The sequence below is a fragment of the Brachyistius frenatus genome, unplaced genomic scaffold, assembly GCF_029030835.1.
Source record: "Brachyistius frenatus isolate BFR_SWC_R1_liver_20210118 unplaced genomic scaffold, ASM2903083v1 Contig_103, whole genome shotgun sequence".
Classification (NCBI taxonomy): Eukaryota; Metazoa; Chordata; class Actinopteri; family Embiotocidae; genus Brachyistius; species Brachyistius frenatus.
The window spans coordinates 469,706-494,179 of record NW_027210702.1 but is presented as its reverse complement, the minus strand read 5'-3'; the positions used below and the strand labels follow the sequence as shown (position 1 = coordinate 494,179).

Here is a 24,474-nt window from a genome sequence, read left to right as displayed (position 1 = left end):
GTTTTCCTGTTCAAGCAGCTTCACACCAAGAGAAAATGACAAAACATACATTTTGCTGCTATTTTTTGGAGTGATGTACATTTGCTTCTTAAACTGTTGTCAGCATGCTCTGCGGTGTGATTGTACACCCACACTGCGCTGGTGTGTCTTTACCTTTCAGTCTGTCCTCGGGTCAAAGTGACCCGCAGCTGTGTTCAATCAAGTTCTATTTTATTTCTATATTTTTATATTTTTTGGGATCATCATTCTTTAAAAAAAAAACCTCGCAGCCTCCTTGTCACCAATGATCCCAAAAAAATATGAAAATAAAATAGAACTCGGTTGAACACAGCTGCGGGTCATTTTGATCCAAGGACAACACGAGGGTTAAAGAATGAGGTGCATGTTAAAAACGAGAAGCTGTATAAAATGCAGAGGTCACAGGGTTGGGTTGTTTTTGTCTTCTAATTTTAGACTTTTGTCTGTGATGTTGAAAATAGAATGGATCTAAATACCTGTGGTGGAGGTTTATAATGTCTGTGTGTTTTAAATCATTTTCGGAGGGCTGGAGGGATGTAAAATATTTAATATTTCATAGAAATAAGAGCTTTTTTTTGGTGGAAGAGTCAGATAAACATGTTATAAATTATGGATTCAACTCCTTCCTTCAGCCAAAAAGAAAGTGGCTCTAAAGTATTTTATGTTAATATATGTAAGCGCATGCATTATCTACTTGACTTGTACATCTTTGTTTTAGTTCAGTTTTATTCATCATATTATCTTGACATTTTTATTTTTTATGGGTTTTATAGTAATTTGCTTATTAATTTGCACCATGATTGCCGTGCATTGACTCATCGCATCCACTAGGTGGTGCTCTAGCTCTTCTTATTACTGAAGGGAAATAATGTCTCTTCAAGCTAAATTAATTCAACCATTAATATTGATAAGTTGCTTTATCTTTTGGCATCATAAGCTCATCAGCCTCTTAAAATCCCTTAAAAATTCATATATGGTGTAGAGCATCCAAATTTGACACAAAACAACCATAAAAAGACAAGATAGCAACAAAGAGATTCAAAATGGACTTAAAATGAGCAAAATTAAACAAAAATGACCACAAATGGAGGCAAAAATGACCAACATGAGACGCAAAACAACCTTAAAGAGATGCAAAAAGACTACAAAGAGCCTCAGAATGGCTAAACATACACAAAAAGACCAAAAACACTTGCAAAATTGTTCAAAAAGAGACGTGAAATGACTGTGATATGAATATCGAACAATCACATCTGTGAGGCTGTCAGTTGAGATGTTTGTCTTGCAGCCAGCAGGTGGCGATCAGGCTCCATATTTTCTCCTCTTTGGCTCAAACTGAAGTACATTTAGTCTGAATTTAGGTGCAGTTCAGTCTCCTAAGTCCAAACACAGACCAGGTTGCATGTCGCTGAGTCTCTGCTCTGTGCCCACATGTAGAGTTCAATGTGACCAATGATTTACACAGTGTATCAGCGCTTCAATGAATCATACAGTTCCTGGCTCTTTCTCTGACTGGCTTTTTCTGATGCTGCTTTCTTATCAGTAAACTAAAAGTGTAATGGTGTAAAGTGCATTATATCTGAGGTTTATTAAAACCAGACCAAGAATCCTTGACCTAGTTAATGACTGACAGGAGAGTGGATCCGTGAGATAAGTCCCATGTCCTGTGTGCGTCTGCGAGTGCTAGTTTGAACAGATGTTGTGTGACAACAGATGCCGCCGTGTTGAGACCACATACAGTAGCAGGCTGCGCACACACACACATTTTAAAAATAGGACAGTCAAATGTACCGGAGCAGATGACCCGAGAAGTTTTAACCTTTGACCCCGAGGTCGCAAACCCAAACTTCCCACCTCCTCTGTGTCCGCCTGCAGAGACTGACTGAGCGCTGAACTTTGCTCTGCCCAGTGGGCGTGAGTAAACACAACACGGCCACGGCCACGGGACTGGAACTGACAACAGGAGCGTGTCAGCCTTGTGAAAAAGGGCAGCCTGCAGGCAAAATGGAAATGTAAGAGATGGGAAGCGTAGAAGCACTCGAGGCAACTTAGTTTTGAATCCATTCATTTTTGTGGTCTCCAAATTTCTTACATGCAAATGACTTCGTTTTTATTATGTGTGGAACTGGGTCAATTTTAAAATTACATTGCTTATTTAAAGACAAAAATAATCTATAAATGGCCTTGGGAAGGCCTGCAGGAATGTGTAAGATGTGTATTTTAGGTACCTTCTTCCTTAATTCTTCTTCTGTGGCCCGTGCCATTAATTCCTGCCTCTCCCTTGACCTTCCTTTGTACTATTTCTAATAAAGGGAGCAGTGGTTGGCAGGTTTCACCAGTTCATTTGGTGTATTTGTTTGTCCCCCAACATTAAAAATGCTTGTCTCCACATGTAATTTAGTGTACAAGCCAGGTGAATACATGTAAATGAATTACTCTAGTAAAGTCGTCTACAAGTGCCTTAAAATTGTACTTAGTTACTTTCCACCAGTGTAATAAATAAATGAGCAATACAACAAATCGCACTGAAAGACTTCTATAAACGTCACAATTATTTCAAAACTTGAGTGGAATTGATGTCACACAAAGATTAAGAGGCTGAAAGGTTCAAACAATAACAGAAAATCAGATGATATAAGAGATTTAATGCAGCTGAGCAGGAGTCACATCAACTCTGTGCATCCATCCCATCATGACTGCACTGCGTCTGACGTGTAATAAAGACTCATATCTGCTCCATAAAACTTGAAGCAGAGCAGTGATGAATGTGTCTGTCTCCACCTGGGACCTCCCCTCCACTCCTCCTCCAGAGTGTCACCTAACTTCCGGCCACTCTCCCTCTCCCTCTCCCCTCCCCTCCTCCCCGTGCCTCTCCTTCTCCTCCACCAGCCTCTCCCTCTCTCGTCTCCCTCGCCCTGGTTTTAACGCCGGTTCGTTCCCCCCGTGTGAGGCATGAAGACGCTCCCCAGCTCCGGCTTCTCGGACCTGGTTTCGCTGGATTAGGAAACCTGCGCGGTGTGCATCCGTTTTGCCTCGCGGCTCCGCCCGGTGCGCGGTGCGGTGCGGGTGCGGGCGCGGTGCGCGGTGCGCGGTGCGGACTGCCTTTGCACAAGAGTTTTATTGGATTGCCCGACAGCAGCGGGAGAGGACTGCTCTCACCCCAACGCAGGACAAAGGAAACGAGGGGGTTGAAATCAAGGGGGGAAAAAAAAAAGGATAAGAGTGGAATAAAAGAGGAGTGAGAATGGATGTGTTCAGACTCGCCTTTGGGATTTTAATGCTCGGTAAGATCCGTTTCTTTGCTTCACTGTTGATGGTTAATTAACTCCGATAGATCATCCGCGTTCACCAGCACGGATATGGAAGCATGTATACGGACACGCCGATTTCATGTGTCCTTGTTTATCGGCAGACACGGCGTCTTGGAAAATATGACCGAAAACACTTCCAGTATGTTTAACAACCACTTGGCAGGTCGGTGTAAATCCAACCCATCAAAGAACTCGTCATTTTAACGCATTTTCAACTTTTCCAACTGGGTGCCACCGCGAGCTGCTGTAGATTTCCATACAGGGATTTTCCGACTGCAACAAGCGAACAGATCAAAAAAATTAAAAAAGTTGATATTTAAGAAAAGCAAACGTGTCGTTTGGTAAATTAAATAATGCCGATTTGAAGAGTGGATCCAAAACATGATAAACAAATCAATAAATGGTGCTATTAGGGGTGACTGCATGAGAGGACGAAGAAATAATGTGAAAATGGCATGGAGGTAAAAGGAGTTTGGCACGATAAGCTCTCCTTGTTAGGTGGTATTGTACCTAGGCTACTTCCCCCTTAAATTACACCGTATCACCGTGTGGAAGCTGCTATACAGTTAGGTATAGGTCATGTAATGACGTCATTTCGATGGGTGACAAGTTGATCACCTAACTTAAGGTTAATTAAAGCACAAAAATGACATTATTGGGAAAATACCTCTTTATTGTTTGACATGGCGTGTTCCTCCCATCAGACTCAGATCTGTCCAACCTCTCAGCCAAGAAGACTTCCATATTAGTCATCATGAGGTCACAGGTCCCATTACTTGAAACCAGGCTGACCAATGATCAGACCGGTTTGACCCAAAGAACCGGGCCAGTGCTTGGTCAGGAGTCTGGTTTTCACCACGGGGACAAATCAGGGCTTGTTCACTACCTGAGTGCTGAAGCTGCCATATGTTTATGAGTGTAGCAGTGAATGCCACAGGGGTTCTCCTGTGTGTGTGTGTGTGTGTGTGTGTGTGTGTGTGTGTGTGTGTGTGTGTGTGTGTGTGAGAGTGAGAGACTTGGCTTAAATTAGTGCAGTGTAAGACGCTCAAATGTCGCCAGCACTCATGTGGTGTGCATTTCTGCAGGCTGCGTGTGACGCTGCACAAGGGAAAGTGGCCATGATGTACAACATGTCATGCTCCAGCTGAAACTCACGTAACACACAGTCAGGGTTGTATTTCTGGTGGCATGCACAGACTGAAGATACTGCTCACCTTCTCGGTGACCTGAGGGAGTCTCCGAGGAACCCTCGCTGCTGCAGCTGGTTGCCAAAATATCTCAAACACATCCAGACTCACAAGAGGAAAAGGGCTCTTGGCCGCACTTCTCCTTTACTGTCACTGTCGGACTTTAAATTTCCTGTAATACATTTGCATTTGTCTTGTGCTATAATTTGACTAATGACAGCTGCCCTGATACTTTCTTGTTTTGCTGTGATTAGTTAGCCATGAATTGGGAGTAAATGTTGAGATTTGACCTTTTGAAGCCATCTCTTGGATTGGTGTGTTTTTGCAGATCCAAATCAAACCCTAGCGGCCACATGATGCTTTTATTTGTTGGTTTAAAAATACTCTATTGTAGCCAAAACCGACCTCAAAACGACATTAAAGAATCACTCTAAAGGCAATCTGTAAACCCTCCACAGTGCACCGCTCCCGCAGGCGCAAACCTGCTGATTTTAGTGGTCATGTGACTTTCCTCCCAGTGCTACCATAGAGGAAAACTGGCCATCTATCAGTAAACACATGACTGCATAGACTATTAAAGGGTCACATAGGACCCCAGAGATCTTTTAATCAGAGTAGAAATATGCAATAAATAATGAAATACATACAGTTCTGTTATTGGAGCAAATTATGAGAAAATAGAAGAGCACTTTGAGTTTATGGCATTTTATTGTGCAGTTTGTTTCTGTTGTGCAGAAGTCTGAGATCCCCGCCTTTGTCACTTATGTTTATTTTGTGATCCTGGGGTCAGAAAACCTCACAGCTTCTTTCAGGAATAATCTCTGTAAAAAGAAACGGTCTGTGAAAGTTCAGGGGAAATTAACAGTTTAAAATTTGGCCAAGAAACTCAGTGAGTCAATGATATCAATCACATCAGAGTTTGTGGGTCATTTATTGTATCAACGTTACCTAATTGAGTTCATCTTTACACGGTAAAAGCTATTTGTTCTGGCAGCATGAAACCGGTGTCAGTGATGCCACATTTAAAATGGATAACTGGTTTGGTTTTAATGCTCAGCTGCATCCAGAAAATTCAAATTTTGGCAAGTGAGGTGAGGAAGCTTGAAGGACAATGTGGTTTTAATATGCCTCTAATGGGACAGTATCTTAATATAATGACCCAATATCAGAAATAAGACATTCGCTGCAAGACAGAAGAGAATGGTTTAGTGATAATAATAAAAAAAGAGGGCAAAGAGAGCTAAAAGGTTGGGAACCACGTCCCCTCCTTGCTACCAGATGGTGCTCCAGACATGCTCCATCATGCCACAGTGACGTCAAAATGTCCCAATATACCATTTTACCCATTTTCTTCAGTTGATTATCACGATGATGGTGGATGTCTTCAGGCTGCAGCAGCAGCTGCACACGACTTCTCTTTCCTTCTCCAGGAAACAAACAGACGGGCAGGCTGGAAACTTAAGTTTGAAAAATTAATGCACCTGACACACACACACACACACACACACACACACACACACACACACACACACACGCGCGCGCGCGCACAGTTTAATTTGGCCACTTTGTCTTTAGTACATTGAAAAAGTAACTTCAAGGAAGTGTTTTGAATTTTGAATGTTGCACTTGGTGGTGCAGAAATCTCTGCAGCTGTGTCTTGTAGGAGCTCGGATGTTCCTCATGTTGTATTTATTGCATTGCAACAAGCCCGAAGCTGAATCTGCAGATTCATGCTAGTTTGGCATCACAGCGAGTCGATTGTTAAATGATTAAAGTTGTTCTCCGTTACAGTCCCATACTGTAGCTGTCAGAGACCAACCATCCGTTTCTGCGGTTTATCCGAGGTGAAGTTCGACCACTCCTGACAGAGACAGGACGCCGAAGCACGCAGCGACTCTTTATGTGCTTCTCACTTCACAAAGACTTGTTACTGACGAAGCAGAAAAAGCCCACACTCAGCAGGCTCACCGCACGTAACACCCGGCCAACTGCCAAAAAAACTCAAGTATTGATGAACTCTCAAGTATTGATAGACCGTGCAAGCGCGGGGCTTCTTTATGAAGTACTTATTTTTAACCAAAGTTCATCCAGCTACAGGTTGAAAGGCTTAAAGGACCCGTGGTTTCCTATAATAAAATAAAACATTCGAAATGATTTCTAGTGATGTCTTGAGTCATACAAGACCTAATAAAATGCTGTATAAAAATGACTGAGTTGCTAATATACATGGCTGATATTGCACCAAAGAACAATTGAAATAGCTGCCAAGTTTCACACCTTAATAATCTCTGAGACCTGCTGTAATAATGCAGTACAGTAGTCTAAATATACCGAGGCTGCATGCACTACAAAATGAATATGTCTCACTTTATAAAGATGGTTTCCAATAATTGAAACCTGCAGTGTAACGTAACTGTGATTGTCCTTGGTGCAGATACTTCTGTTGCTGCCCTCCCCTTGGATTAAAGATCAGAAATGAGAGGGATTAAGGCCATTGGACAATCAAATTAGCATTTTCCAGTATTCCTAAATGATGGGTGGAAATTATATTTATTTTATACATGCAGCTTTGGAAGATTTCTATAAAAAAATACATCTGACTCAAAACCATAAAGGCACCAGGTGGGAAGGTAGTATGTATAGGCTGTCCGTCGTGAGCGTGGGTGGTCTCTTTGGAAATCCGATTTTATGCTTTAAACACAACCCGACCTCAAAAGGTCTCGCCCAAGGTCCCACACCCCAGACTGTTAAGCATGTGCAATGAAAACTTTAGAGTATTTAAAAACTCCTGCTACAGCAGCATGCTGCGTCTCCACTTTACTTTCATCTGATCTGAGTGCAGACATCGGAGTTGGTGTGTGGAGACCGAGCAGGAAGCTGAGCGTCGGCCATCCAGTCGACTGTGCTGTGTTGCTACATGCTTTTCACAGCCGGAATGTCAAGAGTTCAACACTTTGACTGGAGACGAATTAAATCCAGATGTTTGGACATTATTCACGTTTCGGTGAAACTAAATAGGACTTATTATCGGGTGCACTATTGAAACTAAATAACAGCGTTACCTATAAATCGAATCTTTGAAATCTCCTAGAAGGCTTGTCATGACCAGTGGTTGGTGTACTTCAGTCATTCTTCAACCTGGGCAGCACGGTGGTGCAGTGGTTAGCACCGTCGCCTCACAGCAAAAAGGTTCTGGGTTCGAATCCGGTCCTGGGCCTTTCTGTGCGGAGTTTGCATGTTCTCCCTGTGCTTGCGTGGGTTCTCTCCGGGTTCTCCGGCTTCCTCCCATCATCCAAAAACATGCACCTCAGGTCTAACAAAATCGAATGACAGGTCATCATTGTAAATGAGAATTGGTTCTCAATTGATTCTACCTGGTTAAATAAAGGTCATATATAACCTCCAGTTCATAAAACATACTCTACAGTACTGCTTCAATACCGACAGCTCTTTAATTCTCCTGTATATAGTATTTTGTTTGATAAAGACTCTTATTTCCTTAATATTCTGTTTCCTTGCAGGCGGGTGCTCGGCCCGCGTGGTGATGGTGTCTCCTGGTCCGTTGATCCGGGTGGAGGGCCAGCCGGTCTCCATCAGATGTGATGTCAAGGATTACGGGGGACCTCGTGAGCAGGTAATCTACACCAACACATCTGTAAATGTGATCTTTTTACTCAATGTTTCTTAAAGAGGGACCACAGATTTAAATGATGATATTGACATATGATATTGGATATTATGATTACTTTCAGTTGATAGTGGCACTTGGGAAAAGCTCAGGTTCATCCTCTGAAGAGCACGAATATATAATCCAAAGCGGATGGAGATTTGGCCAGATGTTTTAAGACATTTTGTTAAGGATTGAAATGTTAGCCTGGGAAAATTTGACACGATGGAGTAAATCGGAAATTTCCCGTATAGTCTTCACCGTGCCGATCACCACTGTCGTCCTCTGTCTTGCAGGATTTCGAGTGGGTAATGTCCAGGGATGGCAACGGGCAAAAGATGAAAATAATCTCCACTTTTGATGCCGGCTACTCGCACTCGTCGCTCAGCAAGCGTGTGGCGTCCGGCGACATCTCTGTGATGCGGCTCCAGGACAATGAGGCGGAGCTGAAGATCGCCGAGGTGAAGTCGCTGGACGCCGGTTTCTACTGGTGTCAAACGCCGAGCACCGACTCTGTCATCAGTGGCAACTACGAGGCTCAGGTCCAGCTCACAGGTAGGAACATTTTCTCCTTTTATGAATTAATATGTCTGTTTCAACTGAGATTAAATCCTGTTTCAGAGGCTTTCTGTCCCTTCAAAATAAAATAAAATCTTAATTTTTGAAATGAAAAACAAACCTTTATAATGGCATGTAAAGCTTCTGACCGACAGTAACTGTGTGTTAGTCTGTGTTTCTGTGTCTGAAGCTTGCTGGTTCATTTAACAGCTATCCCCATGACTTACTAATGCTCTCCTGACCATGTATATATCCTCCTGCACACACACCCACGCTGGTTTTAGACAATTACTGCCTTATAATTTGGCTCTCACACGGGCACGCAACGCACCTCAGCACAGTCATGGTGAGGACCAGATGTCAGGTGGGAGTACTTGGCTTTTATTTTTTTTTTAAATGAGGACCAGTGAGACGGAGATTTGGACGGTGAAACACAAAGACACAAATATAAATACCATCGTATGGGCTGTGACGAAAGAGAAATATTAAATTACGTGCTTTCTTCTGTTAATCAGTAGATAATGTTGTCAACCGTTTGTAAAAGATGATTTATCTAATTGCCAGTTGATGAAAATGGTCCCATATTTGTCTATTTTCTGCAAGTCCTGCAAATGCATAAAGCATAAAGAAAGTTTAAAGGAAACAATCCAAGATTTCCGGAAATACAATTATAGTCCAGACCCTTAAAATGTGTGTAATGATTAAGATTTTCGACCTCCTTTCCTTATGCTATATTCAGCATCGTAACGAGAGCAGATCTTGAAGAGCAGCACAGCAGGGAAGAAGTATTAAGAATCTTAACACAAAACATGACGAACTAAAAACACAACCTGTTTCACAGGAATTTAACTGCCAGGATGAATCATCCATTTTACAAGTCAAACAAGATATGAGCCCACACTGTCTAATCAAATACAGCTCTTCCTCTTTCAGCCCCGATCACAAATGTTTGTTTAGGATCAAATGTTTGTGGTTATGAAAGCTTGCTGGTAAAGGGGAAGGAAACATTACAGATTTGATCGTTTCTTGTAGGAAAGGTTAAAATGAGCTTTGGTACAGTTTAAGCTCCAACAGACGAACTTCTCTGGCCTCAAATCTCAGCTCAGAAGTTCCAGGTTCATTTTAGCGCCAGAAAATTCACCCACTGATTATTGTTACCTGCCGTAAACAATGAATCTTAATATATGCAATCCTTGAATTCAATAATTTTTTTGCAAAACTTAATATTGTGTTTAATATTTAGCAGTAAGCAACTCTTTTGCTTTGTTAAAGGGTCAGTTCACACAAAAAACAAATCTTTACACCTACCTCCCGTGACATCCATCTGTGCTGTGAGTTTTATTTATAGCGGTTTAACATATGCCCCTTGGACATAATGCAGAGCTCCCCAGAGACTAGTTTTCTGGTGACTCAGATCCACAAACTTCACTGTGTACAGTTTTAATTTGAGCTATTTTCTGACAAAGAAGCACATGTTCAGCATTTTCCTTTGAATTTAATTGGGTTTCTCTCTCACCGTTTCCTAGCTGGTAATTAAACACACTGTACTGGTTTAAATTCAGTGTTAACTCATGCCCAGACACGCAGTCCTTCTCAGGACAATGCTATTTTTTTTTTTTTTTTTTTTTTTTTTTTTGGAAAACATTCACGTGGGCTGATTTAAGGAGGAGTTGAAGCCAAGACTTTCAGAGATGAAGTTACAAAGAGCATTGTCTGACAGCAGGTTAGTTAGCTCCATAATGCACCATCATGTTCAGCTGCTCTCTGCTTTCCCGCACAGCTCCCCAGACACCTTGTTAAATTTAGACATGAATTAACTCGGCAGCTCTGTTTCTGTTTGTGCGCGAGAGGGAGATTGTGTCGTGTGTATGTAAAGCATACGTATTAATGAGGAGTGTGTTTTGCTGTGTATGACGGAGAGAGCGTTCGCGAGCGAGGCGGTCATTAACGGAGATGATGAGTTAGATTTATACCAGTCGAGACATGTGCACGCCATTCATCTCGCACACACACACACACACACACACACACACACACACACACACACACACACACACACACACACACACACACACACACACACACACACACACACACACACACACACACAGAGCCTCCATCGCCCCACTGAGGCCGATCGGTTATGTAAGACTCAAGTGAAGGAGAGGGCGCTGAGGGTTTGAAAACTCCTTTCAGGCTAATTTTAATTGATAGAGCAAAACGCAGATTATTTGTACTGCCTTTGTTTTCTGCCACAGACACTCGGATCACTGCAGCGCAGCAGCGGCGCTGCGCACTTGAACTCCCACCACCAGGTCTCACTGGTGTCCAGCTCTGTCCGCATTTTCAAAACACCTCAAGGATTCAAATAGAAAGCGCTTTAACCGTTTGAAATCCTGCAGGAAGTTCGAACTGTGTAGTTTAGCTGCAAACAGGAAGATGCTTGTGGCAGCAGGATGCAGATTTTCAGAGGGCAGATTTACACTTCAAAGCATGATGGGAACTGTAGTGCCAAAACTCTCAACATAATTGTTCTGATGATGCCAAGCAGACATAAGAAAAGGAAAAACAACTCTTTAGTTTGGGGCTCCTGATTGTGCAGTGAGCTTCTGCTGATTCTTCAGGTCGACCTTCAGTTTATGAATAAAAGGACAAAATGCTTCTGAATGTAAATAAAGTGCCGATAAAGTAGTGATGAATTATTATTTCCTGAACCGAGGAGGGAAGACATTTGGAGGCGTGTTGTCCTTGTAAATCCGATAATGACAGTCAAACCTGCTGCTGTCTATTCTCTTTTATAGTAGTGATTATAATGCTAATGATTTATTAGTTGGGAGACTTACAGATCCTTGTGCACACGAACATGTAGTGAGATGATGTTTTCACCAACGCGCTGATGAGGATGCTTTGTTTATCATTTGGCCTTTAAATTCCATGACGACGTGTTTATCCATTATTTTCAATCTGTACTCGCCAATCTAAAGCTTCTCATTCTGAATGCTGACAAAGCAGTTTTCCCCTCAAGATGTAAATGTGGCATTACTGTAATTCCCATAATGCAACGCTACGTACTATCGCACTCTGAGCCATCTGCCGCTACTTGGATTCAGTTTTGACACGATTAGAGTTAGCTTCCAAAAAACGGACAGTTCGCTGTTCATCTAAAGTGTTTTGGTGATGAATATCGGACAGTTTACTTTAAAATGATAACATTAATAATGTATATATTTCTTCTTTTTTTGGTGGTATTTTCCACATAAGGTCAAAAATAGTTTGATAAAACAGAGCCTGTCATTTCTTCTTAGCCAAACTCCAAACCGCACTCTCAGCGCTGTTATTAACCCCCCACGTCTTCACTGCAGACTCATCAAAGCGTCTGTCTTTTCTTTCACTTTCCCCGTTGTGAAAAGCAGACGTGAAACTTGTTCTTCTTGCCGTCGTTCCGGCCGCATTCAGGAAGCGGAGTCACGCTCTCAACAGGACACGCAGCTCTCATAAAGCTCCCCGATTATTTGATTTTCTCGAGCGGAGTGACTCAGGAGCAGTCTGCATGTGTCATAACGAGAAACAAGGCGGTGTTAGAAGCTGCTCTGTTAAGACCTGCTCGGTCTTCACACTCAGCTGCAAGTTTAAGACCAGGATGTAAATGTGAGAGTGAAGGAGAGTTTACTGGCTGGGTTTCATGCACACACACACACACGCTATCACACGTTTACAGCTTTATATGGAGCTGGTCGTTTGTCCATTTAGCTCTCCGTCACAAGGCTGTAAGAGAGACAGTTTGTTGATTTATATGCGTCCTCATCCTTTAAATTACATATTCTTTACATGCATTCAGTTCTTTTTTAACATGTCTTGTGTTTTAATCAGTCAGGCCTCTCAGGCTCATTCATGTCCTACAATGTTTTCCCCCCACTTAACATCAAAGCACTGAGGAGGGGAGAGTGCACAGCGCAGGAAAAGACGTTGCTTACCTTGATTGTGTTATTATGTCATCATTTTTCACCCCTAATCTGCTGCTTTTTTAAAGTGGAAATCGGTTTAAACAAATCGTCACAGTAAACAAGATCTCTGTGCCCACAGCTCAGATATGCCTCCAGTAACAAACAGAGAAATTAAAGATGCAGATATGCATTTTTGAGTACCAAAAAAAAAAAGAGAGTGATGAAAAAGCAATAAAATAGAAAAAAAAATAGATCTTGTTTTATTTTTTAATGAGCAAGAGGTTTGATAAGCACTGCGACTACAAAAAGGGGCCTGCAGCTCTTGAACAAAATGTCCAAAAATAAAAATGAAACCAACTTTTCATCTCAACAAAAATCCAACTAACCCAACAATATGCTGCGACGGTCACCTTGTAAAAGTCATACATTTTCATTGCTGGAATGCTTTTATTGTGAAGGAGCTGTGTTAGAAATGTTAGTAAAGAAATCAAATTCAAGGGTATTTTTCACACATCAAACAAATGATAAACGTTAGTAAGATAAGTACATGTATGTTATCTGTGTCTTAACATACTAAAAGTTGGTCAACACTCTACAGATGTGTTAAAAAGTGACAGAAAGAAGGAATAAATTCCATCCTTGCTGAATTTGCACTGTTGATTCTGTGTGTGTTGAGGCTTTATCTTATCTTTGACATTTATATTCAGTGACTTTCATCTTGCTGCACTCACTAATGTATTCATAAGATGAAGTTTTTCTGTTTTCTCCTGTCAGTCATCCCCAACACCCTCAAGGTCTCCCCTCAGACCCCGCCTCAAGTCATCCCAGAGGGAAGTGACATCACGCTCTCCTGCAACGTCACCCGGGAGCTCACCCGCCCCACCTACCTGTCGGTCACCTGGTCGCTGAAGAGGGGAGCGACGTCGGAGGAAATCCTGACGTTCGGTCCTCAGGGAGACGTGGTGACGGGCGCGAAGTTCGCTCGCCGGTACGCCGACGGAGGCATCCGATTGGTCCCCGGCAGGAACGGCGTGTTCGAACTGGTGATTTCCAGAGTGACGACGTCGGATGAGGGGATTTATGAATGCAACGGGACGGAGTGGACGCACGAAAACGGAGGGAAATGGATAAAGATCGTGGAGAGTATGAAAGAGATGGGAACTGTTGCTGTCACTCCAACAGGTAAGACGCAGCAGAGGCAGCATCACTGATGGCCCTTTTAGCTATTGGCGCTATTAGTCACTTTTGTTTTAGTTCAAATCAACTTGTCAAATACTTGTCAGATTGTTCTTTGCAAGCTTAACCAGCGTCAATTGGTCCAGACTGAAAAATATCTCCAAATATAATGGATACGAATGAAGTTCATCACAGATGTGTTAGAAATTCTTTCATGGCGTTTTGTGGCTTCAGAGCGAGCTGTGTGAAGTGTGATCAGTGACCTCAATGTCTATTCTTGCCAAGTGGCCTTGTGGGTAATGAAAGCACCAGGTTTAGACGAGGAAGAAGAACGCGTGGAATAAAAAAACGACACAGATTTTTCAAGGACAGTTGGAGTGAATTTGTAAACGAGCATGGAGATCTTAAGAAAAGTCTACTTTGGGGTGTATTTACTTGTTTAACAGGGTTTTTTTTTGCCGGTTGCATTTAGCCAAAAGAGTTCGTGATTGGTTGCCCAGTAGTATCTCCGTGCATGTGTCCTTCTCTTTTACAAAATTTCAATATCTTCGACTCCAGTACCTGAAAAAGACAGCAGCTGGAGATTATCCAAGCTTCAGAAGATCCTGTATAAAATCTACCTACCGTATGGATCACATGGGAGATATCTTCAAATCTCACTCCTGATTCTTGATAAATGAGGTTACAATGTGTGTGTCTGTGTTTGGATGTGGAGCGATGGTTGTGTTGGAAATGGAGACGAGTGAGCAACGTGGGAGAGTTCTGACTCTGCTGTGTGCTTCACTTCATTTTAAAGGCGTCCTCTCCTCTGTGAGACTCTTGTCTTTCTCTTCTCTCTGCCTCGCTCTCTCCCAGGGGGTTTGTGACCCTCACTGCCTCTGTCTCTGTCCTAAGAGAGGCCCCTACACACACACACACACACACACACACACACACACACACACACACACACACACACACACACACACACACACACACACACACACACACACACACACACACTCACTCATTCATTGTGGTTGCCGTGGCCACCGTATCTTATATCTTTCTGGGGTACCATATCCTCTTAAGTGCTGCAGAACACCCAGCGGTTTGTAATGAAACCAGAGATGAGCAGCACACACACACACACACACACACACACACACACACACACACACACACACACACACACACACACACACACACACACACGAACGAACGAACGTACATATACACACACACATACACAGATCTCCATCTCAAGTCCATTGTGTCCCAGTCCCTTCATATTGACTTACTGACTTGAGTAAAGAGGATGAGAAAAGTCAAACAGGGTGAGCTTTGTCTCTTTTGTCCATTTCCAGACACCATACAGAGACGCTTCCACACACACTGCTGTTTATGTTGTTACTGGAGACCATATTTCAAAGCCCAATCCACCCGTTGGTCTGAAGATAACACAGGAACGACTGACAAGTGTTTAATTTGCTGAGGCTTTTTTTTTTTTTTCATTAGAGAGGACTGTAAAGGTCTTGTACATCTTAAAAAATAAAAAAAATAAAAAAAAAAATGCCCGCAGAAAGCAAAAGTACAGGTTAGTTTATAGATTGTGTTTTAAGAGCTTAAACTCTTAATAAATAAACAACAGATTGTTTTTGAAAAGGTTTCATTGTTTTACCTGGAAAATAACTGCACATATAGAAATGTTTTTATTAGGATGAAGTGACTGATGCCGTCTCTGTCCTCTCAAGGTCATTCCCTCAGCGTGAAGGCTACGTCCTCCTCCTCTCCCTCCTCCACGTCCCTGCTCCTCTCCCCCGGCGACACGCTGACCCTGCCCTGCTCCGTCGCCGCCGACAACCTGCCCGCCCTCACCCTGGAAGTGACCTGGCTGGCGGACGGCCGTGAAATCGCCACCATGGAGCGCAGCGGGGTGGTGATCTCCAACACGTCCGCGAGCAGATCGCAAGGCAGGCGAGGCGAGGCGAGCCTGGAGCGGACGGGAGCCGGGGAGTACCGGCTGGGGGTGAAGGGCGTGAGCGGCGAGGACGGGGGCGTGTACGCCTGCCGCGTCCGAGCCTTCATCGAGAAAGGAGGACGGAGGTGGCACATGGCGGCCGAGAAGACGTCCAGCCCGGTGACGGTGAAGGTCGCGGAGATCAGTGAGTGAAACTACGGCATGTTTCTTTTCTGTTGCTGCAGAATGTTTTTCAGTCAGTTAGATGATGAATGAAGAGCTGAGCTGGAGAACAAATCAGACGCATGTAGAAGCACATAAACTAAGAAAATAAGACTACTGGCTTGAGGTTTATCATGTCAGTTTTCATCAGTAATTTGTCCTTCTGGTGAGACCGGGCCTCTGTAACACTGTAAACTCCACCTCGGTGACGAGAGCACAACGTCAGCATTTAACATGGTCCTGCTTCAGGATCTTTACAGCACCGAAGCACATTGCTTGAGGACACACGCATAGGGAAACACCTAACTCTGTTTTGGAGAGGGAAATGTCATCCTGATATGCCGCTAAGAATTATCTGGAATTTTTGTTGGGTCATGATATCCCGAAAGTGTTTCCAAGTCTGGGTGGATTTTAGTGTTTGTTTTCAGGCTTCAGTTTTTATGATGGATTTGAGTTGTCATGTGTTTTTGTAGTACTGGCGGTCACCTCGGCTCGTAGCCTCGCGGACGTCCTGTTCTTTGTATTAATTGTCATCCGTTACATAAAAGCAACGCTCATCGTTTCCTCCTGTAGGAAGAGCACCAGTAGCCGTGAAGATAGGTGATGAAAAATATTAGTTTTACCTGTGAAGACTGGCTCAAATTTGAGTAATGCAGAAATACATTTTTGCTTCGATGGTTTTTCGTGATGTGTGAACGCGGTGCCACGGATGCACTGGAGTCTCGAGGGGAAAACTCTTTAATCCTCTAGTCGGCCTGTCGACTCCCGCTGCGAAGACGATTGATTAGTCATGCCTGTCCTGCGCTATGCCACCTCTGGGTACGCTGTCGGTGTATATATGCACGCCGCTCTCATCCTCCCTCTAAAGAGCAGCGGTGTCAAACACAGTTGACACAGCAATCAATTACTGGCATGGTAGGTGGTCTCTCTTTCTGTCTGCCGTTCCTCGCCGCCGCCCGTTTTATCTGTGGGTTTGAATTTTACATCATGTTGCATTTTCTCTTGTTGAGGCGAATGTCGCCGGCTGGCAGGGTTACGTGTTGGAATTAATTATGTTTGGAATTAGTTTCTTTGTTTCCTCCTTAAATAAACAAGGAAAAAAAAAAAAAAAACCAGGATGCTCGTTCATGCTTTTGTTTTTAATGTTCTTTGTGAAGAAGACTCTTGAAGTCCAATTTTTCTTATTGTCAACCAAATCCCATAAAGAGACGAAAACAAACACTGAATGTCTTCGGTCTTCAGTGCGTGAGGCCAATGCCTGCTGCATCTCATCAAATTTGTTGACAGAAACAAAAATATAGAGCATCTTCAACTTCATTTGTTAAAGAGGAGTTGTTATCAGGCTTTTAGGTCCAGTACCAGCAACAACATTATATAATTGACCCGGTAAAAGGCTCTACTTTTACTCCGATTAACTGCTTTAAAACATGGCAAACGGCTGAAAGTGTGTTTGCATTCATCCTGACCCAGTTGAGATGTGACTTTTTTTGGCTTATGAACCAAAACAAACAGCTAATTACTCATGAATTGGATAAATACAGTATAATAAGGTCTACATCTATGAACGCAACTACTACGGTGACCAAACACACTAACCACTCAATCGCCTATGATGCTCCTTCACTGTTTAAAACTTGACTAGTAAGAGAAAAAAAATCTGAATGATTAAATTTTTTTTTTCTTTTTCTTTGTGCTCCTGTACCCCCAAAAATGCTGGTTGCCTGGCAACCGTAAAGTGATGACGAAGAGTTAAAATGACAAAAATGTACCAAATGGGGTGGAAGATGTGCTCTGACTGATCAGCTGCTGTTATGCCGTAGATATCGGATTTGTGACAAACTCTCAAGTCCCATATCCCAACGAGAGAAGAAGTGGACTTTAATGAATAAATAACAACTTGTTACATAATCACTTTCGACTCGCCTACTGTACCATATTTAAGGGTTCTGGGAACTCCCAGGAAGTGTTTTTGGCAGATTTAAGTGGCTAAAAGTTTACTGCGAGTTCCAGATCCCGAGTGTCATTTTATTCCAGGAAAGTGGCAATTAGTCTTTCGGTACGCATTTCTTTTTTTTTTCATTTTTTTTTTCAGGGTGAGCCACGGTATGGAGAGAATAATACCGATATTCATGGGGTCCAGTTTGCTTTGGTGTTTCTTGGCCGTAATGTTGTCAGCAACGATCAAACATCGCCTCGTACTGCCATATTGCCTCTGTGGAGTTTGGAGGAGACGGGTGCCAAATGCATCAAAAGGATATCTGATGACTTTTAAGTATTTATTGGACTTTCAACATGTCATTAACCCATAAAGCTCCTGCAGTTTTTTTTGGGGACAGATTTGGCACTTAACGTTCACGCTGCGTCTATTCAGTCAAAACATGCCTTTTCTTTGTGTTTTTATAATTCGTGTTGGGAAATATTTGTAAAGAAGGGAGCTTATAAAATGTCACATCATAGTTAATTTTGTCATGCTATATTTCCTGTTGCTTTTAGAGAACGTTACCATATTGTACCGGTTATAGCAGTCTTTTACTGGGACGATGCAACACTGTATATCTGTTTGTACTCAAAATTACATCCAAAATGCTGTTTAACACAACACAGTTATTACATCTTCCTCAAGTGTTGACCAAAGTGGTCAAGGTGACCTGCAGGTGGGGCGTTGTAGGCGTCAGGGGAGCGTGTACAGTTTTCTAATGGGACCACTCAGTTGGGAATTTTTACAGTATTTAATATAAAGTAATATTTATCTTTTTGTTGCAGGCTTTTTCAGAGCCAGGTGTGTCTTTATGTGTTCCTGAATAAAGGATTAATCTTATTAAGCTCTCAACACAAAGGATATTCTTTTTTTTTTTTTAGCTTTCATCAGCCTCAGCTCTCCTCATGTTTCGACAGCACACATAAGAATCACAGTTCCTGTATTTGTAAATATTGCAGAACTGATACCATTTTTTTTATTATTACATTTGATTTTAGAGGTATTTTTTACTTCTTTTTTTAAAAATTTATATTTATACACATTTGGTAGAATCAGAAGTGTGTGTTTTCCAACATCTGTATGAGATACAAAAACAAAACACACACACCCATTCTTGTTTTTTTGTTTTTTTTATCCTGCCCCTAATGAAAGTATTTTATTGAAACCAGAGTGTGTGTGTGTGTGTGTGTGTGTGTGTGTGTGTGTGTGTGTGTGTGTGTGTGTGTGTGTGTGTGTGTGTGTGCGCGCTGGCTGCTCCACATCCTGTACAGTATGTCAACGGGAGCCTTTAGTCAGAAAAACGGACAGCTCGTGTCCCTCTTTAGAAGATTCCTCATGCCTCGAGGATCCATGTTGCATTTAGAAATATCAACCAGGTTTTACAGACACACACACACACACACACACACACACACACACACACACACACACACACACACACACACACACACACACACACACACACACACATGCAGTCAAATTCAGATAGCATGAGGGCACAGCCATCAAGAACAGTTTGTCAGTCTCTTGCTGTTTTCATGTTAACTGCATACTTATATATTTGTGTGTGTGTGTGTGTGTGTGTGTGTGTGTGTGTGTGTGTGTGTGTGTGTGTGTGTGTGTGTGTGTGTGTGTGTGTGTGTGTGTGTGTGTGTGTGTGTGTGTGTGTCTCCCACACATACTGTGGGTATGAGGCTGCTCTCACTGGTGGAACTCCTACATTTTGGCCCGGGGCTACACATTCCTTCATACTGCGTCTGCTCAAACACACACACACACACACACACACCACATTTCTAATTGACGGTACAGTAGCTCATATATTTCTTCCCCGTTCCTCCTGTGTATGAGCTTAAACTGTGTGTGTCTCTCCGTGTGTTTTCAACCAGTCAGTTCCCATTGTATTGATGTGCGGTCTTGAGTTTTCCCCTTTCTTCCCACGATGCTTTGCTACAGGCACAGCCTATCTGGAACCACAAAGAGAGTTGGAGAACTTGTTTAGTAGTCCCCAATGGCAGAAACACACACACACACACACACACACACACACACACACACACACACACACACACACACACACACACACACACACACACACACACACACACACACACACACACACACACACACACACACACACAGAGCTAAAGAGGGTGTAATTCCTCTCACCCTTGGCTACACTTCCCCTGTGTGTGTGCTGTTGTGTCAGCTGGAGTTATTTTCAGTGGAGCCACTTCAGTCAAAAATGAACACCTTGTATTTCATGCAAATTATTCAATATAATACATTCATGAATATACATGACCTAAGTGTGTCTGCAGAGTTCAGCGTTGCACAGCCGGGGCTCTCTGCACATGTTTATTTTCTATCCGTGGATCATTTTAAGCCCTTTAAACCTCTTTTTTTTCAGCGTTTATCCAGATAAACCACTTTATGTGGAGGTAAAACTGAAAGTGACTGCACCTGAAAGTGTGGTTAACCATCTCTAATTGCATAACTGTGTGCACAGGGCTGTGGCATGTGCATGAGATCAAAGCTCAACCAGGAATTCAGCCTGTAAAACAACAGACCATTTTACCATCTGATCCAACCTGTCGGCTCGAGGTTTTTTTGTCTGACTTTGTTTTAGTTACTGAGAGACTATAAACAGTTATAATGAACTCATCCTTTAAATTATGTCGCAAAATTATTTATTCATCTTCTTGTATCTTACAGTGACTCTCTGGAGACCTGCTCACCCTCAGGGTCTTTATTGAATCGGTGACAAACACACGTTTTTCTCCAGATACCCGTGTCGGCGTATTCGGATACAAAAGGCTGCCTGTTTTTCATTATAGTAAAGCTGTTTGCTTTCAATTAGCCACTAGCCTTCAGCTCGTATAAGTATACATGAGGCAAAGGTTTTTGATCCCAAGTCAGACTGAAGCAGGAGCCCGGTACCGAGTGAACCTTCTGCTTTCTCCTCTTTTGATTCTAATCTCCATCTGTTGTTGTCACAGTCAGCGGTGACTTCTCAGTGGAAAAGTCCAACAATAAAAAAAAAAAAAAAAAAAAGCATCGTTGGTTTTCTAGCCCACAACTTGCAGGAAATCAAAAGATCTTATTGTTAGTAAAGGAGTCATGCCTCAGTTCTCTTGATCAGCGTGTAATCTCCAAATGATAATCAGCATTTTGAATATGTGTGCTGCAGAACAGAGATGCGAGCTGCTCAAAGCTCTTTGTTAACCGCTCGCTTTCGCTGAAATCGTGATTCTCTGATGCCTCGCTGGCCTCCTGCCACCACTTAATGAGGAATCCAGTGTTATGAGTGGAGGTGGCTCCTCGGAGGTGGTTGAATCTCTGAGTCAGGTCACAACCTCCCTCTCTGTTGGAGGTGGTCCAGCCGTGTGTTCAGGGTGGAGCGCTGACGATCCGACTGTTTGATACCTGCCCAGCACGACGCAGCAGGCACGCACGGGTAGCAACCAGCAGGTGATTATATTTGTAGCAGCTGAAGAGACAAATATGTTTCCACCAAGTGTTGATGGAGACCAAAATGGAGCTCAGAAGGGAGTGAATACTGTACTTTTATATCGTTGCCAGAAACAGCATTATAGTTTTTATCTTTTGATCGTTTCCCATGAGATGGCGTTAATATATCAAGGTTGTGATACTTGCCATATTTTCTCTTTTGATATCTTGATGGTGTCCACATCTGAAGGAAGAAGAGTTGGTGGTTTGATTCCTGCTTTTCCCCGTCTACATCTTTAAGTCCTTGAGCAAGACACTGAATCTGCTCCAGATATGTGTGAAAGTAAAATCACTTTGAATAAAATAAATTTGCCAAATGAACGCAGAGATTTAATTAGACCACAGTCTGTGTGTGAGCCAGAATAAAATGGTTAACTCTATTTCACACAGGATTATCTGTATGACTTTTCCTTCCCTAAGGAAACCATTCAAGATGCTTCCTGCAGCTTTCCAGCAGTTTCCCGAAACTCAGTGAAAATCTCTCCTTCAGTGAAATATAAAGCAGCTGAATTAAGGAGGTTGTGCGTGGCCACAGGCTGTATGAAGCGCCCGTCTGGGGTTTTATGATGTTTGGCGTCTATTCTGCTCCGTATCCGTCTTTCTTGCTGCGGAGCATCAAACTTCATTCACTTAACTGCTGCAGTTTTTCTGCGAAGCAAATGTTGGCATGATTTCCGCACTCCCTCATTTATTATTGATGTATTTATTTTTTTATAATTAATATAGCACGTCATGTGACGAGCTTTGCATTTTCCCCCGTTGACAGTCTGTAAAGCGTGTTGCATAAAAATGTGTTTGCAAATCTTAATGTTTTGCCTGCGTTCGGTTTACTTGTTGTTTTAGCTGTAATCTGTGATGTCAAAAGTACATGTGTTCAGTGAGAGTCAGTACTTCCCCTCCATCCTCAGAGACACCAGGTGTGTTGACAGAAAAAGGGAACGGCTCGAGTGCCTTATTCATATCTGGTTTTTCTATCGCGCACACGCCTGCACGCTGCTGTGAAACCAGAGCGTCTCGCACGCTTTTGGTTGTTTTGGCTGAGTACAATTCGTCTGACTCTGACTGGGTAGAGAGTTCAACTACCTGCCCAGCTCAACGGCAGTATCACTGCCAAGCTCGGAGGTTCATTTCCTTCTCCATCTCCGTGCTCGTATTAATGTTGTTATCGTGGCTTGCGGCCCACCTGTAAACTGAGCCGGAGGAGAAAACACAGACCGAACACATTCCAGTAAAAGCCGGACTCGCGTTGAAATACAACTGCTGAAGGCTGCACTTCCTTGTTTGACTTGTGTGTGTGTGCGTCTGTGAGCAATGCTTCACATTCATGGATCGTTGAATACAAGTGTGTAAAAATTAAAACCATTAGTTGAGGATTCCCATTTAGTGACAAAAACCTCTTAACTTATTCAAATGTGAATTTTTTTTCATTTGTTTCTACTTTTCTATGGTGGCAAAGGGAATATCTTTGATTTCCACACTGTTGAATGGACAAACAAAGACATTTAAAGATGACTCCTTTGGCAAACCTATGTTGAATCAAGAGAATAACTGATAGAATAATCCATAATGAAAATGATTGGCGGCTGCAGCACTGAGTCGCAGAAAATGTAATACCATAATACTTATTGGCAAACAAATGCGTCACCATTATATTCACTGCAAACTTAAGAGCAGCTTCTCAGTATGAACACATGCAGCCTGATGAAAGCGGTTTGTTGTGTTATTGACAGTGACCTATTTCTTTCCTCGTTCTGCCTCCTAGAGCCATGCGCTAATAGAGCCTTTTCTTCTTTTTAAAGCTTGTTACACACATTTCCTCTTCTGCTAAACTCTGCAGAGTGCAGGCTATCAACAAGGAGCTGCCAATCACTCTCAGCTGGGAGGACGTGACATGAGGTCGGCAGCGTAAATAGCCTCTTTAACATGAAATCTGTCTGCTGTTGGCTTTGAGAAGGGGATGGTCAGTCATGCACACTGAACCAATCTTCCATAGATGCAGGATTACCGTTGCATTTCTGGATCTAGTTAGATAGTATGTCATTATGTGGATCAAGTTGCTGCCACAGACTGTTTGATTTAACCAGTAAAAGACCGCCTCAACGGGCATTTATTGTTTTTAAATTGTCAATCAAATCAGTTTGTGAGTTGCAACATGTATGCAAGAAACACTTGGTTCATTTTGTGTCTGACAAATAGTCAATCATAAAATCAACTGTTGTCTCTGGCTTGTTTATAGTTTGATCACAATCTGCAGTGACTTTAGTCTCTGCTTCATCCCCTCCGCAAGTAAACGATCAGCAGCTGTGAACAGCTTTGGTGGATTAACCTTTAAAATGCCCCTGGAATCAGTGTGAGGTGGATCTCGCTCTTTTTAAGTAATAAAAGCCTGCTGTATCAGAACATATCGCTGATGTGGATAACTTCTATTTCACCTCTGGGTGACTCCATTATAGCCGAGTGTTGAAATGAAAAAAGTTAAGTTTCCCTGTTTGTTTTTTTTACTGTTGTAAAAAAAAAAAAAAAAAAAAAATAGGCTTAAAATCTAATTAAATCTGTTCTTTCTTAGTGAAGGAAAAAGCTAAATAATCAGATTTCTGTGGAGAATTTTCGGCACGAAAATATTGGTGAAAAATGAGCAGTGTAAATATAGTCTTTAAGAAAACAACGTATATCAGATCCAGTGTACTGCTGCAGCATCAGAGCTCCTGAAGTGGTGAGGAAGTGTTGTGTTGCTCTGCTGAACAACATTTCGGTTTGGGAGAGATACGGATGGCTAATTGGCAGAGAAGCTTCACACGTTCTCATTGATCAAAGAGTGTGTGTGTGTGTGTGTGTGTGTGTGTGTGTGTGTGTGTGTGTGTGTGTGTGTGTGTGTGTGTGTGTGTGTGTGTGTGTGTGTGTGTGTGTGTGTGTGTGTGTGTGTGTGTGTGTGTCTCACAGCAGATGGTGACGGTGCATGATTCA

At 42.5% G+C, this 24,474-nt stretch overlaps 1 protein-coding gene across 2 annotated transcripts in view; it reads left to right on the top strand.

The window, feature by feature from the left end:
- Positions 1–2,893: 2,893 nt before the first annotated feature.
- Positions 2,894–24,474, top strand: part of ptgfrnb (prostaglandin F2 receptor inhibitor b) — a 45,620-nt gene continuing 24,039 nt past the window's right edge. Inside the window, exons 1-5 of one of the 2 annotated variants that reach the window (XM_069711846.1) lie at positions 2,894–3,302; positions 8,038–8,150; positions 8,480–8,738; positions 13,460–13,867; positions 15,595–16,005. In XM_069711846.1, the coding sequence (XP_069567947.1) occupies positions 3,263–3,302; positions 8,038–8,150; positions 8,480–8,738; positions 13,460–13,867; positions 15,595–16,005 (1,231 nt within the window). In that variant the 5' untranslated portion in view covers positions 2,894–3,262. The remainder of the gene's footprint in view (positions 3,303–8,037; positions 8,151–8,479; positions 8,739–13,459; positions 13,868–15,594; positions 16,006–24,474) is intronic. The other variant, XM_069711845.1, reaches the window with a different exon arrangement.